This window comes from Colossoma macropomum, unplaced genomic scaffold, assembly GCF_904425465.1.
Source record: "Colossoma macropomum unplaced genomic scaffold, Colossoma_macropomum, whole genome shotgun sequence".
Taxonomy (NCBI): Eukaryota; Metazoa; Chordata; class Actinopteri; order Characiformes; family Serrasalmidae; genus Colossoma; species Colossoma macropomum.
Genome location: NW_023494788.1, coordinates 31,607,503 through 31,627,176, shown reverse-complemented (window position 1 = coordinate 31,627,176; position 19,674 = coordinate 31,607,503). Strand labels below are relative to the sequence as shown.

Sequence of the window (19,674 nt, the reverse complement as noted above, 5' to 3'; positions counted from 1 at the left end):
GATGCTGGGGAGTCTGTAGGGGTTCTCTGTGTGGCTGGGGAGTGTTGGTTGGGTCCTTGGGGGCATCACTCTAGAGGGTCTAGAGGACTAGGGGTCCCTCCTGTTCCTCCAGATATGGAGTCAGGTGGTCCCGTTGTCAAACAATGTGGCACCAGGTTTTGGTGAACACCCGATACACAATGTCTGGGAGCTTTTCCACCACGAGGCAGGGTCCCATTCGTCCACTGTCCAGCTTGAGATGTTGTCCTGGATAGAACTCCCAGACTCTCTCCTCTGGATGAAACTCTTAGCCCTTGACCCACAGGTCATAATTCTGCTTTCGCCAGGAACCCCACCTGGACCAGGTGCTCCCTCAGCTCACTGGCGGCACTTTGCCTAGACCCTTCCACCCGGACTGGATGCCTAGACAGCCCAGCAGTCTCCATTCTCACCTTTGTTGGCTGCCAGGACCACTTGCGTGGCAGAACTCCTGGCTTGATTATGCTGATTGTCGAGCCGGAGGTAAATAGGGCCTTTAACTCCTTGCCATCCAGCTGGCATGGCACCATAAGCTGCGAATTGTGCCCAAGTTGCCCGACTCGTCTGGTAAGGGGGGAAATTGTCAACGTCGTGTCTTACCTGGGTGCCTGCCGACCTGATCCTTCAGGTGGCCCAGCTATTTACAAACATGTCATGTTGTCCTTTGCTTTGCGGTGGCTTATTCGGGAGAGCATACTCTTCCCCCTGGCCCCCCTAGCCTGGTTCTTCGCACCGGGCTTTTGTCCTTTGCCAACCTCGCCCTCTCTGCCGCTCCAAGCCACTTTTGGCGTTTCCTACCCGGTGCCCTGCCAGGTCCTTGTGCCGCCACTGGGATCAACCTCTCATCGCCCCTTCTTCTGCCAATTCTTCCACCATTGTAGCATGGGGTGGTGCACAGAAGAAGCTTAGACAACTTAAAGTTAGTGTCTATAGCGAAGCTTTATTCAGAATTGACTTGGCTGCCAGAGTACAAGATAGTGATGGGTATTGCAGCTGTTTTCAGTGAGTCAGATCAATCAGCTTAGCTCAGCAATAACAGTCGACTGTTTTGGTTCCCAAATGGCTCTTCATTCAACAGCATTGTCCATTTTTTTGATTAGCCAAATTTACAAAATCCATCAATCAGTCATCAACAAACAAAGTGGGTCAGGGTCAAAAATCAGAATAACTAGTGAGGCTCACTTGGAAACACAACCAAAAACTAACTAACACAAAAGCAGGTGCTGGGAATAACGAGGAGTGGAACAAAGGCCCCTCAGTGCGAGTCAGCTCCCAGTGTTCACCTAAATAAGCTGGCTCATTCGCAAGTGATGCACCACTAGTACAAAAGAGCAAAAATCGCTCTTATTTCCAGAGGGAGGAAATGTGCTCTTTTAAACCTCTAGCATGACTGTAGCCCACTACAAAATTCCACCAGGGGATTTCAGTCAGGACCCAAACCTGGATGACAGTAGCTAACACTCCCAAACACAGTACCTACTCGAACTACTTCTGTGTTCACATAACATGTAACCATTAACATCACATACTTGAAAAAGCAACTGAAAACTTAATACATCATGGGAATCAAAGCATATTCTGACACCACTTTGGTACTCTTTTAGTAAGGGAAGCATTCACATCCCTATCCCAAGCTCACAAGGTACTGGAATAGTGGAATATTTTATTCACTCATTTAGTCCCAGGCAAGGATTGACCAATTTCAAAATGAAATGAATAAATAAATTCAAGCACTTCATTGCGATTTTGCTTCCATTTAAGAAATGATAAGGAAGCTCCCTGTGCTTCATAAAGATCTTTGACTCTGCCTGAGCCGGGAATACAGAGGAGAATCCCAAAAGAGGCTGCAGAGTATGGCCCGCGTAAGAGGTCACCTTTTATGCAGTCAGAAAAGCTAGACTTAAACACTGCTCTTTCAGCTGGTGTTGAACAGAGCAGGCTGTGTATCACAAAGGATGAGAGAGAAGTAGGAGGTGTATAAAAGTCCTGCATGCCTTCGTTGGGCTAGGGTGCTGGCCTGTGAAATGATGCAAACTCAGATTCTCTGCTGGCTGCCTAACCTCTAAAACATAGCTAGAAAGGAAGGAACAGAAACCACACATTGTGTTTTAGTGATGCTAGAAGCAGTTTACTGCCTTAAAAGCCTGGTGTCTGCAGATTATTTTTAAGAGAATGTAATTACAAGCAACTGAGTAAAATCCAAAATACAACTATTTACACTCACTGTCTACTTTATTAGAAATGACTATCTTGTTGGTACCCCTTGTGGGTGCACAGTTAGAGACTAAAGCTCATTTGTTGATGCACAATTTGTGTTAGTCCTTAATCAGTAGCCTTCATCAGCCCTTCTACAGAGCCCATTTTTTCCCCTTGAAAATTTTAATAGGGGGATAGGGGGTAATTGGTTGTTGACAAGGTGAGGCTATGATAAGTGAGCTTCAGCTCCTCTTTAAACATTGGTTAATGTATATTAGTTGTTTGAAAGGGGGTGAGAAGCTCGTTTTAGACCAGAAATGGCAACCACACCAGCTGTTTGCAATATACTCCTATGTTAATCAATGTAGTCTTTTATACCATCTGTGCAGCAATTGGCAGGCTACTGGTTTCTAACTAGATGTTATATTGTGAATCTAGGCCCATAATCAATACAGCACATGGGCTGTATTTCCATTTGTAGTCTTACTGGAGCAACATGTTGGCCATGTAGTCTAGGGTAGAGATAGTTACAGCAAGTAAGCTCTTAGTAGTTACAGCAAGTAACTTCTTTTTAAACTGAAGCTGTTTAATTACAAGTGATAACGTGTTTATAGTAATTTGATGACCAAAAAAATGCATTTTATCCATTGTGATAAAACACAGAAATGTGGCCTGTTGAATAGGCTACAGGGCAGTCATGACATACTGTGGGCTATGCATGACAACCAATATGCTACCAATTGTACACTTATACAGTGGTTCTGTAGGGTAGGTGGAGCTCATAAGTGAGCAGTGAGTGAATATATAGTGGAACGGTTTCTTATAAAGTAGATGCGGTGTTGCATGCACGCTTTGTTGTCATTTTTGCAGCACAGCTGTTACTATGCCATTCTTTCACCAACTGAAAGAAAAACAATACATAGCCCATCTTTGTTTTGGTATTGAAACAAATGATAAGCCATTTTTAGGTTATGGTTTCGCTCCTGCAAAATGTGGGATGAAACTATTTCAAAGACTTGAAAATATCAAATGGTTTCTCAGCCCCCTGCGAGTTTTTCTGTATGAAAGCATAAAAGCTTTCTGGCACCTGTGACTTTAGACTTTTTTCACACTCATGTAATCGTTTTCCAAGAAACTATCTTGCAGTCAGCCACAAACATTTCTGAAAAGAATAGTGGAAAAACAATAAAGGAATATTTGGATGAAGTTCAGCACCTGTCATTGGCAGTTAGTTTGCATATTCTATTACCGCTACCCTACTGTATTTAAAAGCATCTTCTCTTTTAGCCAAACACATGCTGTTAGTGAACATTATATATCCTCTGTAGAACATATTGGAAAGTTTACCCAAAACACCATTTTTATGAACTTGGCTCACAAATAAAGTTACATCCAAAAACAGTTTTCAAAATAACAGATGTACAAACAGCATGCTTATTGAAACCACTAAAATTAAAGTTTCGTGTGTCAGTTTGTCAATATGACAACAAACTAGGGTGGTGTTCTCCCCAAAACAATAGAAGAACACTTTTTGTTGCTATATAAAACCATATTCAAAAAGATTCTATATACAACACTTTCTCCATCAGTCTGTGTAGAACAAACTATGTTATGTTTCTAAATGCATCACTATCAAATGTCTCTTGAAAGCCCCACCAGGACTCGAAAATAAAAGGAACACAATGTCTAAAATGTGTCAGCCATACATCTGTTACCAGTTTGGTTTTTGAATTATGTTTTGAATGCTTTAGATGTTTGTGCAAAATGAAACTCAATTGCTAGTAAGTGCACTGTTTTAATCCCCTCAAAGGGGAAGGAGCGAGGAGTTATTTTTGTCATCACTCATTTTGGTTGACTCGAATCTTAGGTCATGTTAGGGGCAAACTGTGTTTATCTGTCTGCTTACATGGTCTGTCAAGGGACTTGCTGAAGTTAAGCCAATACAAGACAATACTTTTCTTTTCAAGAGAAAGACAAAAAATACTGTCATATATACTGTGCTTAAACTGTAACCTGAAGACGAGATTTTGTTAAAAGGAACACAGATGTGCTTAGTTGTTAACACAAACTCATATATACAGTAGTTGAAATTCACGGTGTACTGTAACAGATAGTAAATGTAATAATTTAAACTGAACAAATATTGCAGCGATTACTGCTGTAATAAAGGCATCATTGGGTCTTCGTTGGATGCGATTTGTGTGCCTGCTGAGAGTGAGAGCTTGGGTAGCAGGGCTTTCTGTGGTGAGTCAGGGCTTTCTGTGGTGAGCTATGTATTTTTTCGTCCACCTCATGCATTTTAGATGAACTACTTTTGCACTCAGTGTTTGGAAAATGTTTGAGTGTATTCGTGAGAGAATGCATGTGCTTTTTTGACTGAGTGTGTGTTTTTTAGAGATTGCCCTGAAGTCATTTGCTTTTTGGGCGTAATTCAAACAGTCTCTAGTTTGTTGTAAGACTTGCGGCTAGGCTTAAGAGCAGACTTTCATATGGAGCCCTTTGGAAAATTAATTTTTATTAGTTTCTTTCTCACTTCAGCTGTATAGACATGGAAAATACGTAAGTATGTAAAGCTTTTTTGAAATTTAGTTTTTCCTTAGAAGTCCTTTCTGTTGGTGGTGGCTTTAGTCATATACAAAAGTTTGGCACCTTGGACAGTTTATGTTTTGTTGATTTTCTAAGTGGAAATTAGCACACTTTCTTTACAGAGAACACACTTCTGCACATTTTAATAAACAGATTTGTTTAAAATGTGGCCTGTGCAAAAGTTTTGCCACATTTTGTATTTTAACATTTTTTTCAATATGTTCAACTCAGCAAATAAAAAGAAATTACACACCAATATTTGCAGCGAAATGGCATATTTAAAGTGTGCTCCTTGTGGAGGATATTAACTTAATTTCACTTACAAAATTAACAAAATATATAAGGATGTCCAAAACTTTGCATATGACTGTATATTATAGATACATATACCTTGTATATACACTCATTGGCCATTTAATCAGGAGCTGTGTTATTATACCATATAGCATCTTATACCAGATTGTATTTGGGTTGTAGTTAGAGCAGCACGATCTGGATTGGCCAGGGTTGGAATTGGCAGATCTTTGCTCCAAACACTGCAATCAGCAATCAGAATATTTATTATTATCATTTTGGCTGATCTGCAATTTTATGCCATAAATAATAGCAGGGAAGTGCACTTTGAATGCTGCTTTTACATCTATATCAAGAGGTTGTGACATAATTATGCACTATAATTATGCACCATACACTACTGTGCTAAATTGCAAGTTGCCTCTTATTTTTTGATGCATTTTATCTAAGTGCCTCTCAGATGTCTCCTTATATCCCTTTGCTTGGACCTTCTAGCAGAAATAAAAGGATCTATAAGCTATAATCAGCATGTATAATAATAAAAATATATATTTGACAGTGATTTTGGTTAGTAAAGCACTGTTTACCTAAAACTGCTGGAGTATGAAATTAAATCTAATGTAAATGTCGAACAAAAAATTATATTTGCTAATTCATAGTAATTAATTAAGTCATTAAGAAGACCACATCACAATGTTGGTAGGCGAGCTGTAACTCTAATTGTGCTCTGATAGAGATTATCTCATCACAGTTACTGCAGCTACAACCCTGCAAATGGCTGAAGACCAAGCAAAATAGACCAGGTTAACCACGAAAAACACAAAGATGTAGCTGCTTTAGATGCAGTCTGCAGAAAAAGTTACGAGAAGATCAGCTAGATTGGCAGACTGAGTTAAGAACATTCCAGTGCGTGACAGTTAATAAAAGTAAAAAAAAAAAATGACTACCAGAACTGCCAAAGCTCTTAAACAATAAACTCATACAAAGCTATATATCAAGCTCAAGTCAAGTTTCTTATTTGCCAGCTTCGTCATTTGAATTCTTCGTTACACCATAAATGGTGCTGCAGTTACACTGAGGTGCCTTAAATGTAGAACGAATTTTGAAAATGGACAAATATGAAGCCAAAATCAACTTAACTCAGTAAATGCACCTATTTATCCTAATAAAACCTTAATCAACAAATACCTCAAACTTTCTCATAGAGATGTTTACTGAGCAACTAATGAGCCGAACAGCGCAGCTATAATCTGCCTTTGGAGCTTTTGAACTCATCTCACAAACTACACTTCTGTACTTCACCTACTACACTAATGACAACACTTCTAATGGTATGTGCGCTATTTCTTGCATACTACTCAGTGTGCTAGTATGCGGTTTGGGACGCAAAAAACAATTCAGTGGGAAATCTCAGTTGTTTAGATTTTCGCTTTCGTTTGTTATCACTACAGCAACAAATCAAATGACAAAGTCAATGCACTCAAATATGTATATATAACTGCTGTGTAACAGTTATATATACTCCCCAACTCTGATAATATCTGGTCAGCTGTGGTTATATGATGGTCCCTTTACAGTAATGGATGAGATAGAGGGTGGCTAATGAATTTTGCAGCAACAGATGACCTACAGTCAGTACAAACTGCAGCTACATAGTAGGTTTACCTGATAAAATGGTCAGTGAGTATGTGTATGGGTAGATGTTTCTAATAAACTGACAACTCTATGTATAAGTATGTAAAGTGTAAAAGCCTAATTGTGGTGACAAAACTATTACAAAATAGTTGATAAAAACAAATAGTTGGGTATGTGTTCTGTTTATGTTTTACAGCTGAGGAGCAGTAACTATTTGGTTCCTCATTATTTGTGTATTGAACATTGTGCCTCTTGCTTCTCAAACTGATGGCAGCCTTATTAAATGGATGGAAACTTCACAGATTTACATTACATGCCAGGAGGGTCCTACCAGATGTTGTTAAGGAATAGATGTTTTTAAAAGGAAATCTTATTCTTTTGGTAAATATACAGTGTATTGGAGAGACAATGTCATACTTTTGAAATGTTAGCATGGCTTCATTTGATGCATGTATTTAATAAACGCTAACTAAAATCAAGACAATAACTTTCGATTGTGTTGTTCATATCACAGAGAGACAATCACTTAAGGAATGCAACAAACCTCTCTGTAGCTACCACCAAAAATGAATTGATGCACCTTTCAACACTATTGTCTATCCAGAGAGGGCTCTGTTTCATTTCAAATATCTTACTGAAAACAGAATGAGGTGGTAAAATGTGGTACACAGCGGTACAGAAGGCACCCTAAATCATCTCTGCTCATATTCCACACAGTTATGATGGAAACCCTGAGAGCTTCACCAATATGAGATTTGTGGAGCTACTATAGATTTTGCAGTAGATAGATTTTTGGACTGGGTTGTACATCCATATTCATTTACTATCTAGGTCAAAATTCTTGTCTTAAAATGGCTTTGAGAATAGATGTTTTATGTAAATAAAGTCCATATCCATATTGTCTCTGTCAGAAGCTGCCCTTCACATTGTATGACCATTTTATGACAAATGGACCAATAATAAATATGGCCCAAAATCTCATTGCATTAACTTACATAATGTTTTTTCCTCCTCTTGTATAGTTCCCATTTTGGAGACACAAGATTTACATTGACGATATATAATAATCCATTTATAAATAAGAGACAAAGGAAAAACCTGAATAAATGAGTGGAGAAACATAACGAATGCATGTACTTCCAGACAGGTGTACTGTATGACATGATTAGGCAGTTTTTAGATTTTTTTGAGATTAAGCATGTTAATCTCAAATTTGGATCATGATGGAAGAGCAAAAGATGTAAGTCCCTTTGAAAGAGTGTTCATTATTGGGGCAATGAATCTGGGCACAGGAGCTACAGTTTCTTGCTAAAACACTTTATGTTGTTTTTTTCACCTGTCTGTACACACAAATATTCTGACTTTTTTATGGTTCACCCAGTATACAGGTGCACTTTAAACACTTCATGGAGGCTGATTACACCCTGCATTAACATGTGTTTCATGGATTGTTTCTGGATATTCTTTGGCTGGCTTACAATTACACTTTTCACTAAAATGCGACCCCAGTTTGACTAGATGAGAATCAATTTTACGGAGTAAGTACTGTGGATTTGTTTATTATTATTATTATTATTATTATTAGTTTACTTTGCTTTTTTAATTATCTGTTTAAATCTTGCTGATATCCTGTTTAGATTTAGGCTTGTTTTTTTTTGTTTTTTTTATATTTCTGTTTCAGTATACTCTATGGTTCAGAAGTTTGGAACCATCACTTTTTTCAATAATATACAATAAAAATGTGTTGAAGATAAGGCAGATAACTTATAAAGGAATTATTGTAAATAGATAATACTGCATATTATTATTTACCAACTTAGTGATGTTCCTAAAAAGCTTAAAATATGGTGTATCAAATACCTTCTGGTGTATAGCTTATAGTATTTTAATCCAGACTATATGTTATTATTAAATAAAATTACAGTGATTATTAATAAAATTAAAAAGTCATCTTAAATAAAACGTAGAAGATCAAACCACCTGTCTTAAGGATGGAACAAAAATGCCAGTTCTAACCTGGGTATCTTTTAATCTATTCAAAAGAAATAAGAACAGAGGCACATTCTTGGTGCTGTGGCATTTCAAAAAAAGATTGTGTTAAAAAGAGATCAGACTTCATCATACAACTCTCTCCCCTTACTGTATTCTTCTGTCCTTCTGTTTCTTGCAGCTACACAAGACCAAAAGATGAAGCCTGCAGCATTCATGTTTCTTCTTATCAGTTCTGCTGCCTGTGTCAATCTGAAATACATTTCCAAGAGGAACTCTGGTAAGTCAGTAAATTTCTGCCAATTACAGTCTCATGCTTACTGAATTCAATCTTCGATATTTTTGGTTTGTCTTGTTATCTTGTGCTGTCGGTCCCTTGACAAAGGACACGCTCTCACAAATTCCTTACTGAAAGTGAGCAAAGTGTGCAGTGGTTAACCCTTAAAAGTCTAGAGTTTTTACCGTTGATATTTTTGCATTTCACCAAATAACACTATATTCACAATAATAACTGTTCATCAAATTAAAATGCTAATAAAACTTTGATAAACATTCTATTCACTAACACAAATGCACTATTAATTGAAAGCTTACAATCTACATTTTTAAATAGATGTTTCTCATTTTTTAACGAGATACAAGTGAGAAATAATTAATATCAAACTACACCTTGCATTGTAGTCACTGCTTGTGACTTGTAAGGGTTGACTGCCATATCTGCCATATACAAAACTTCTGTATTTGGAGCAGATGTCAGAATGTTGGGCAGATGCAGATGACTATGTGTTAGTGTGTTGGTTGCAAGTTTCACTATAAAAGCTCTCCCAGTGATAAACAAACAGAGTATTGTTCAGTCCCCGAAACTTATTGAAGCTGTTTCTGATGATATCGTCACGGAATTGCACTGTTTCTTTTCCTTGAGACCCAAAGAAAAATAAATCCAAGGCTTCCACAGGATCGCGTAATCCAGGGCTTTGGAAAATTATCAATGTTTTTCTCTGCCTCTTGCATTGTGTCTGTTTGTGTGTGGGTGAGGGTGTGTGGTGAGCAATTATGTTATCAGCACCAAACGGGCTTTCATGTGGGCGGCAAAAACATAGAGGCAATCTTGTCTGTCAGTTTTCTTGCCCAGTATGAGATTTAAGTATTTGCTGTGGCATTTTTTCTACAGTACAAAAAATCTGAAATGGCCATTAAGTGTTACTGTATCAATACAAATATTTTGGGCTGCAAGCATAACAAGGAAAATGGAGTTATTTAAAACTGGTGGCATTGAGGGCTGTCGCAGTTAGTCCATTAAACTTGATTGCTTAAATACAAAATTCATTTAAAGTTACCTTATGAATGAATTAGCAATAATAACTCTACAGGTTGTGTGATGATAATGCATATTTAAAATTCATGTACTAATCTTACAGTAAGATACATTACAGATTTAAATGCGTTCTTGTGCTCATTAGATCCATTTCTGAATGTATTACATGCATTCTTTGCTACATAGTGTCACCACATAGCATTGTGTAAAAGCTCTCTTGTTAATTTTTTTTCCGGTAAAGTAATATATTTTGGAATATTTAAAAGCTTATGATTTGTTATTGTTCATTTATTGTTGGTCTTGTTGTTGGATTATTTATTGCTGATATTGTTGGTCTTTTTTAAAAACTTTTTTTAAAAATAATCAGTACATTATAGTTACAGCCCTAATAGCATCAGTGTTTCACTTATATACAGAGTTTTGTTGTTGAAATAAATTTATAATCTGCTGCTACAAAATGTGTCCAAAAATTAGGCATTACATGTGTCAGGCTTTTAGATGTTTATTTTTTTGCTTATTTTTTGTTTGTTTGAACAGTAATACTTGCTTTTTCAGTGACCATCATGGCAATTATTTTGCTTGATTTTGTCATTTTAAGCTTTGTTTGAAACTTTTCGATTTCAGAGAATAAGTCTTGAAAAAATCTGTCATGTCTCCAGGCAGATTTGTGTTCCAGGTGTGCTGTTTGTGTACAGAGATTTTTAAAACCAAGCACAATTTTCCACTTACCGAAGATGTACTAAAGCAGCCAAGACATATTTGGTGTCCAAATTTTCTTCTTTAGTTTTAAACAAGAGGCTGCGTGAGGTTTGAACGAGTTTAGAGAAAGTTTGTGGATGTGTTTATGAAAAAGATCTGGGTGAATATTGACTGCTAGTGTTTGTTAGCAATGTTTGCCTCATAGCTCCAGCACAAAACTAAGGAAGCAAATTTTGGACACCAAACATTTCTTGGCTGATTGACTGCATTTGGGGTGTTCGGAAGATTGTGTAAATCAGTTTTTTGGCAAACCATTCCTTTAATAATGAATATCAGCCAATACAGAATTGGATCTGACATTTGTGTTTTGGTAGTTAATGCAGGACTTTGAAGTTGGAAGTAAAGTCAATACAATTTAAGTAAGATATACTAGGCTCCTTTATAGTGCTTCAGATTAATCACATTTTTAATATGTACATAGTGTGACTCCTTGAACTGAGATGTTTTGTTTTTTCCCTACTTTTAAAAGATATATATATATATATATATATATATATATATATATATATATATTATATATATTTACAATATAGTATACAAACTGTACTCTATTTGCCATACTTCTATGGCAAATATAGTACAGTTTGTATACTATATTGTAAATATAGTACACCAAATATAGCAAAGATCAGGCTATATATAGCCTTTCAGATTGCATCTAACGTGTTTACAGTGCTGCATGGCTAGTGGTTCAGAATGACATGGCAAAAGAGTATATGCATCACAGAAGGCGTGTATTGGCCTTCCCTCTGGCAGGCTGCTGTACTATACCACAGTGTGAGGACGACCTATTAGCAGTGAGTAAATTGGAGTAACAAAGCATAAAAAATAAACAATGATTATATCATTGATAGCGAGGAATGTAGGCCAGTTTAGAGAGTTTATTGCTAATCTAATATCTCTCAGACGCTAGCAACTGTTGGCTGGGTGGAAGACAGATGTCCCAAACTTCAACTGAGTTACCACTAAATGTATTATGAGACCAGCCATGATTCTCCTGCTGCACCTCAGGGTCACTGAGGACTGAGTATGTCAAATTACCCATGAGTAACTCCCAGGGTTTTGTACAACCTATTCTTGCTGGTTTATCTTCAGCAAAATATACTCTGATTTGACCAAAATGAAAAAATAAGCACAAGTAGAAATCAAGTCATACATCTTAACCTAACTGAATTATGAATGTCTCACTCATGGCTCTTTAAAACAGACCTAGAAATTCTGTGAAGATTTTAAACTTATAACCAGGCTTTTCACATCTTGAATCATTAGCTGACAATTAATTGCCATTTAAAAATTGTGAATAACAATTTGTATTTTTTTTATTGTATGCAAATTACAAACCTAAACTCATCAAACTGGCTGATCCTTTTTCCTAGCTTCCTAACTAAACTTAGCATCCAACTGATGCTAGACATAACTTGAGCTCAAATAAACAAACATTGCTAAACAAACATTAAGGTTTCTCGTCACTGCCCTCTAAAGGTGTTATTGCACCATAACTTAGAACTCTTGAAGATACGTCAGACATGGAGAGACAAAGAGAAGAGATTACGTTTTCTACTTTCTTTTATGTACATGAATTTGCTTCAACCCAAAGAGAAGCTAATAACTGTGGAACGTGACTGCTTAAACAATTAGGATCAGGCACTATTTGTGACAGGCAAACTTATAACTGAGACCACAGCTGTCTGTAAGTGGAAGAGGAGGTTATATAATGATTTGAATTTGAAAAGCTGTTGTTACAGTACAGTCTTGTTTTGAGAAACCATCTTTGTGTGTGCTTGACATGTGTTTGACAAACTTGACATTGAAACACATAGGAAACCTGAAAAGTGAAACTTGAACTGGTCAAAACAGAACGCAAATATAAATGCCATTTCTTGTTTAACTAAATAATTTAATATGTAATTTCATTTGGATAGTATTAAAAAAATGAAAGTAATACCTCAATAAGAAGAACAAATACATTTTATCTTTCAAGAACAACAGTTGGAAAATCCTTCATTCTTTGCACCAAATTCTAAATCTAAACTCTAAAATTGTGAGTCATATATTACATCAGAGAACTGAATGGCTTGAATAAATAGAGGCTTCAGGCAACAACCATTTTCTCACTTATGTTGGGGGAAAAATGCTAAAGCACCGCTTATCAGCTGTATGATCTATGGCACTCAGATAAAGCCTTATCAGAATTTTGAACGGGAATAATCTAATTATATAGTTTGGCCATTTCTGTTAAGATCTCACCCCTGTCCTGCTTCGTGCCGCCCACCTAAAAAGGGTGCCCTCCTCAGATAATGCTCGTCTTTCACCTTTTGAGCTCCGACTATCCATTGAGGGAAGGTTAGTGGAAAGCAAATGCAGGCCTTAGTATCTCCTTGATCTTGAAGCGACAGGACACTCAAGTAGCTCAGTTAATGCTTTAAAGTGTAATAGAACACAGTGTGCCTGGAGCATCCTGAGTGAATTTCTAAGAGAGAGAGAGAGAAAAAAGGAAATTCTGTTGTGGCACTTGAGGCCTGGATGCAGCCACTGAAATCCTTTTCTTCTGGATTCTAAAACAATGCTTATGGGACAGGGGCTCATGCGTAGGATTGACTCCAAACATATTTCAGAACCTGTCCAGTGGCTTCTTTAATAAGTGAGTTTTGTGTCAACAGGTTTTCTGTTCTTCTCTAGCTATATGGAAATGTGTCAGAATTATTATCCATGGTAATTGACCAATTGCTAGAGATGCAGGAGACCAGAGACTAGGTTGAAAAATAACAGCACATTCCTTTAAATAAAGGATCAACTGTTAATAAATTGCTTTACAAAATTAGTTAAAAAGCCTTAAATGTAGAAAAGAAATACATTTGGCATAACTTTACCCTGTCTGAATAACGAAAGGCCTTTGTAGAAATATCTAAGGAGATGGTAGGATGTTGAAATACTCTCAACATAACAATATTCATATTTTATTAATGGAATCTCATTTGGAAAATTAAACACTTGCTCCCAGCCTCTTGGAAGCAAAGCCCCGTTTAGTAAGCACTTACAAAGCATGCAAATTATACCAAGTATAAATAAAGGGCCACTCAGCACTGACCTTGTTTTGGAAAAACTATATTTTTTTCCAATTTCAGGTAATGAACATGATTAATTGTTTGAGAGACATTTACAGGGATCCTACAACTTACAGGGCTGAGTTTAGATTTTTCTTATTGTGTAAGAGCCCTTATTTATATCCACAAGGAAGGAATATACTGATGAGAAGTATTCAGAATGGGCAGTATCAGACAAATGATGAAGATGAATTAATCCCAGATTTAATAGTCCTAGCTTAAAGTAGTTGAAACTCTAATAGAAATAACTACCCCTATAAAAATGGTTATATTTTGTCAGTATGTTACAAGATATGAACAGAATATATTGCAGTATACTTCAGTACATTATGGTTGAGTAGAGATGCAGAGATGTAGAGATGCATCGATATGGGAATTCTGGGCCAATGCCAATATCCGATGTTTCGTATACGTATCTGCCGATGCCGTTACATAAACATTTATAAAATATACAAACTGAGACTACAACTACCTGGATTAGCATCATGGAGGAATGTAACATTTATTTCTGTAATGTTACAAAGGCAATAAAATATATAAAAGGCAGGCATTTTACCACAGATGTACTGGTTTCCATTGCAAGGGCTCAGTTATTGGCACTGATAATTCAAACTATATATACATTTTTGTAAAAATCATATAAGCATGGTATGGCATTGTTTGGTGCCCTGTATTTAAAATAAAAGGTCACTAAAATGTGATTAATGTATATTTGACTTAATGTAAAAGCTTGTATAAAATAAAATAGAAAACAATATAAGTAGCCTATAAGCAAGTTCTATCATAAGTAGCCTATAAGTAGGTTCTATCATATCAACTACCTGAGACCTCTTGTAGGATAGGCTGCTTAATTTGCTCGTATGTGAGCAAATTGAATTCTGATGAGGAACGTGAAGAACTGGCTCTTTGTAGGCTAGCTAGCTTTGAACTTCAAAGTAACTGAGAAGGAAGAAAAGGCTTAGGATTTTGGTTTAGGCTACAACTAAGATATAAAGATTTAAATTAGCATTAGAAGTATGTTAATTATCAGTTTCAGTGCTAGGTTAAGGCGTTAGCTAACCATATAAGACCATCAGTGGATGACTAAATAATGGAAGGTGATAGTTTTAGAGAAGAAAACAGTCTTGTTTAGACAATCTAAGTACCATGTTTGCAGATACAAAGGACAGATCTATGCAAGGCTAATGCACCTTTCTGAAGGGTACTGAAGATAAGAAATGATTTTGACTGTAAAATAAGCAGCTAAACAAAAAAGATAAGACTTACGCAGTACCTGCAAGAAATATTAACATCAAAGAAGAGTATGAGAGTACTGTTATAAAGGTAAGAATAGGGCTAAAGAAGGTGTAAATTAATTTGAAATTTAAAACTGGAAATCATAAAACATAAAAACTGAAACAATAACACATGTATAGCTAATGCTTAGTGTCAGATACAACATAGACTTTTTAGTTGTGCTTTTGCACCATGTTCAAATTTCAGTTTTTGAGGGTCGAAAATGGAGACATGCTGTTTTTGTAAGGCATGTGTTACAAGGACAGGATACTTTGCACTCTGGTTTCAACATAAATTGTGTATTTTTGAGTCAAGCCAGTCTGTGTAGTAAATTATTTGCGCTCTCTAGAATCAAGACAGAGCTCAGCTAGAATCAGTCAAATTTTGGCCAAAGTCAAAAAATAAATAAATAAATAAATAAATGAATAATATTTATAAAAATACGAAAATACACCCCTGTTGATTTAGACAAGGACGGCAAAAGTTTTTGACTTGTGGGGCCAAAATGCATTTTTTATGGTGAGCCAAGGGCCAAAAAAATAAATGAATGTACAAATAACAAAGATTGATATGACTTTATATCAGGTTTTTAAAAATGTGTTTTATGCTGTAACATTACATTATATTTTATTACTAATACAACAAAAATATATGTAAGTATGGTGCTTCTTTATTATGCACTCTATATTATACTTACTGTATATAAAAGTATATTGAGCACGGTTTGTAGTACAACCCCATTTCCAAAAAAGTTAAAAATATTTGCACATGTAGTGTTTGAGGCCAACAACACATTCCAAAGGAGTTGGGACAGGGGCAACAAAAGGCTGGTAAAGTTGTGTAATGCTAAAAAAAACACCTGGTGGTTAATAGGCAAGGTCAGTAACATGATTGTGTATAAAAAGAAAATCTCAGAGAGGCTGAGTCAGAAGTAAAGATGGGGAGGGGTTCACCACTCTGTGAAAGACCCAAGAATAACATTTCTCAACGTAAAAAACATTTTCATCATCTACGGTACATAATTACATTAAAAGATTCAGAGACTCTGGAGAAATCTCTGCATGCAAGGGACAAGGCCAAAAACCAGTATTTGCTGGCCATGATCTTTCGGCCTTCAGGTGGCACTGCATTAAAAACAGACATGATTCTGTAGTGGAATTCATTGCATGGGCTCAGAAACACTTCCAAAAACTGCTGTGTTCAAAACTCTAAAATGCAAAGAAGAAACTGTACATCAACAGGTTTCAAGAATAAAGACCATTCAGCTTGTTATCAGTGCACAGTTCAAAAGCCAGTATTCATGATGATATAGGGGTGCATTAGTGCACATGGCATGAGTGACGCACACATCTGTGAAGGCACCATTAATGCTGAACGACATATACAGGTTTTGTTAACATATGAAGCCATCCAGATGATGACTTTTTCAGGGAAGGCCTTGATTATTTTTAGCAAGACAATGTCAAACCACATTCTGCCTGTATAACAACAGCATGGCTCCGTATTAAAGGAGTCTGGGTGCTAAACTGACCTGCCTGCAATACAGATCTGTCACCCACTGTAGACATTTAGTGCATTATTGAATGAAAAATACGACAAGTGAGCCCCCGAACTGTTGAGCAGCTGAAATCCTATATCAACCTGATGTCCTCATTTCCCAAATGCTTACAGAGTGTTGTTAAAAGAAGAGGTGATATAAAACAGTGTTAAACATGCCCCTGTCCCAACTTTTTTGTAATGTGTTTTTGTCATTAAATTCAAAATGGCCATATACTTTTCAAAAAACAATAAGATTTCTCAGTTTCAACATTTGATATGTTGTCTTTATATTATTAAAAATGTTAAAATATGGTTTACATGATTTGCATATCATTGCCCCTTAAAATCCCAGGCATATTACAAATTAAGGCTTACTATTCAATAACTACAGGGACTTCAATGCAAACTGAAGTTATAGAACTGTGTAATAAAACTGGCCGTTTAAGGTATACCACGACTTTTAGATGTTGTTTTTATTGGTTAAACCTAACCGATACCTGAAGTATTATACTCAGATAGTTCTTAGGATATCTGCATCAAGGCATTTGAGTTCTCTGTAGCTACAAAGGACATTGTGAGCTAAACAGGATCATGTGACACGGTGATGTCCTACCAACACATGTTTAACAAACCCCTTGAGCAGTGTGGGAGAAACAGTGGGAAACCTGAGAACAACGTGATTTGAGGAGAAAATTAATGCCTTGAAAATTAATGCCCTCAGTGGGAAAGTTGAGCTTTTCCAGCCAAATGAATCATATCAGGCAGCCCTGATGTCTGTTGTGAAAAAAGGAAATGCACTTTTCAGTCCCTTGAAAGTCATCCTAGATATAATTTAAATCCTTTCTCCCTACCTTACATGCTGAGCTGAGTTGTGGAGCAGTGTGCATGTGTATCCTGTTAGGGAAACCATCACAGTCGAAATTGCCCCTTTTCTGTGTCTAATAAGCAATACTTTCTGTCTTATAAAGAATATTACTTATTGTTATTTATGGGGGAAAAATACAAAAAAACAAACAAAAAAACCTGAAAGCTATTTGATGTTTACAATGGCAAATAGATCTAGAACCACAATCAGTATGGCTTTAAAACCTGGCACAATTTGTGAAGGATCTCATTTTTTCTTTCCTGATATCAATTCCAAAACCAGAACTCATGGTGTCAGTCAGTACAGAGTAACGGTCCAATATGAGCTCTGTGTTTTCTTATTTAAGTTGAATACTTTTCAAATTTAGACTGTATCTCTCCTTGTGCAGAATAGCTTGGGCTCATTCTTCTGTGATGCTGTGATGTCAGATGACTTCCTGACGATAGATAGATGGATGGATGGATGGATGGATGGATGGATGGATAGATAGACACACAGACAGACAGAACTTTATTGATCCTAAGGGAAATTGCAGTGTTTCAGTAGCAAGACATATCATTTCACATAAACTTACATATACTATGCAGAAAATAGAAATAAAAATAGACATAAGTTAAGTATAAGAGTACAAATAAAGTATATCTATTTGCATATTTACATGGCATATGAGACAGATTTGTTGTATTTCCATGATAGCAGGCACTAAATGGTATGAGGCAGACTAAAAGCACAATGAGTACAGACATAACCAGGAGTTGCAGCAATATTACAATGTAAAGTAAAGTAAGAGGAGCAAGAGGAGGAGAAAAACATTTAAAAAGTAAATAAATATGTAAGATAAAATAACTAAGGGTTTGACAAAGTAGGCTAGTTTTGCGATTTTATAATGGCTGTGGTTCGAAACAGTAAGGGATGTGGCCTGACCGTGTCTGGCTGATAACTGACTTGTTTAACAAGGTTGGTCGATGCAGATGATCCAGCATATTGTTTTGGTACATCACTTACCATTTATACTAGATTAGTGGTGAAGTGGGGTGTGGACTGCATAGGGACCTGAACATGTGGAACATATATTATAAAAAGTGTGAACTACTTCAGGGGCATGAACAAGTATGATCAAAAATTGAACCCAGTTGTGAATTTAACCCAGCAGTCATTACTGTTGTTTTAAAAGTACAGATTTATTTGATTAATTACAAAAGTTATGCAGTGAATCATATTTACATGTGAATTACCTTCTATATTATATATTTAAATTTAATATCAATATTACATTTTTAGCAGCTTTAAGTACGTTCTGGTTTTGAAGTACAACATTAGGTTAAGGCAGCTTGGGCAGATTTTGTAGCTGTTCCATCCCTGTTGGAGATATTCACACTACTTTTCCAACTTTTGTTGACAAATAACTAGGCCTTTTAGAGTCACTTCCATTAAACCTCATGCTGAGCAGAAGCACAATAGGTGCGGAAAGGTTACTGATTTCACAAATACAATGGCTTAGCATATGAAAAGCGGATGCCGCACCATGTGTCACTCATCCGCTCCCAGTGTCTATGGAGCTGGCTGATTTTTGAAAGCAGCCATGAAATGGAACCCAAACAATGCCTTTCCCTGTTTTAAAATACCTTGAACTAGTCTTTAGTAATCCGCTTCAGACATGGCGGCAGCCACAGCGGCGCGTGTGCTAGCCAATATGCAAGTCAGATAAAAGGAAGAAAGGGAAATTAAAAAGATCTTCAAAGGGCTCCTCTCTGCTGACTTTGTCAGAGCACTTCACTGACTTTTCCTGCAGGTCTTTCACTTGCCTTTCCTGAGGTAAGACAGATTGTTTCGTCTTCTCAACACATCAATCCAAGATCAGGGCAAAACCATCCACTAATGAAAGTATCGGCAGGCATCTATTTTTAATTAAGGAGCCTCTTCCTGTCGAGGAAACACAACAAACCCATCTTTGTTATCAAGCATAACACAGGGAAAGGGATAATGATGAAGTCCTTTCTTGTAGTGCATGTAGTCTGATAATTAGAAAAGGAATTAGGCTGTGCTTATCACTATGTTAGTTACTGTGATTAGCTAATTGTAACATTCCACAAATGTAT

At 36.6% G+C, this 19,674-nt stretch overlaps 1 protein-coding gene across 1 annotated transcript in view; it reads left to right on the top strand.

Moving 5' to 3' along the window:
- il1rapl2 (interleukin 1 receptor accessory protein-like 2) overlaps positions 1–19,674 on the top strand; it is a 354,577-nt gene that overhangs the window by 41,536 nt on the left and 293,367 nt on the right. Inside the window, exon 2 of the mRNA XM_036569190.1 lies at positions 8,900–8,998. Coding sequence (XP_036425083.1) covers positions 8,917–8,998 — 82 coding nt within the window. The 5' untranslated portion in view covers positions 8,900–8,916. The remainder of the gene's footprint in view (positions 1–8,899; positions 8,999–19,674) is intronic.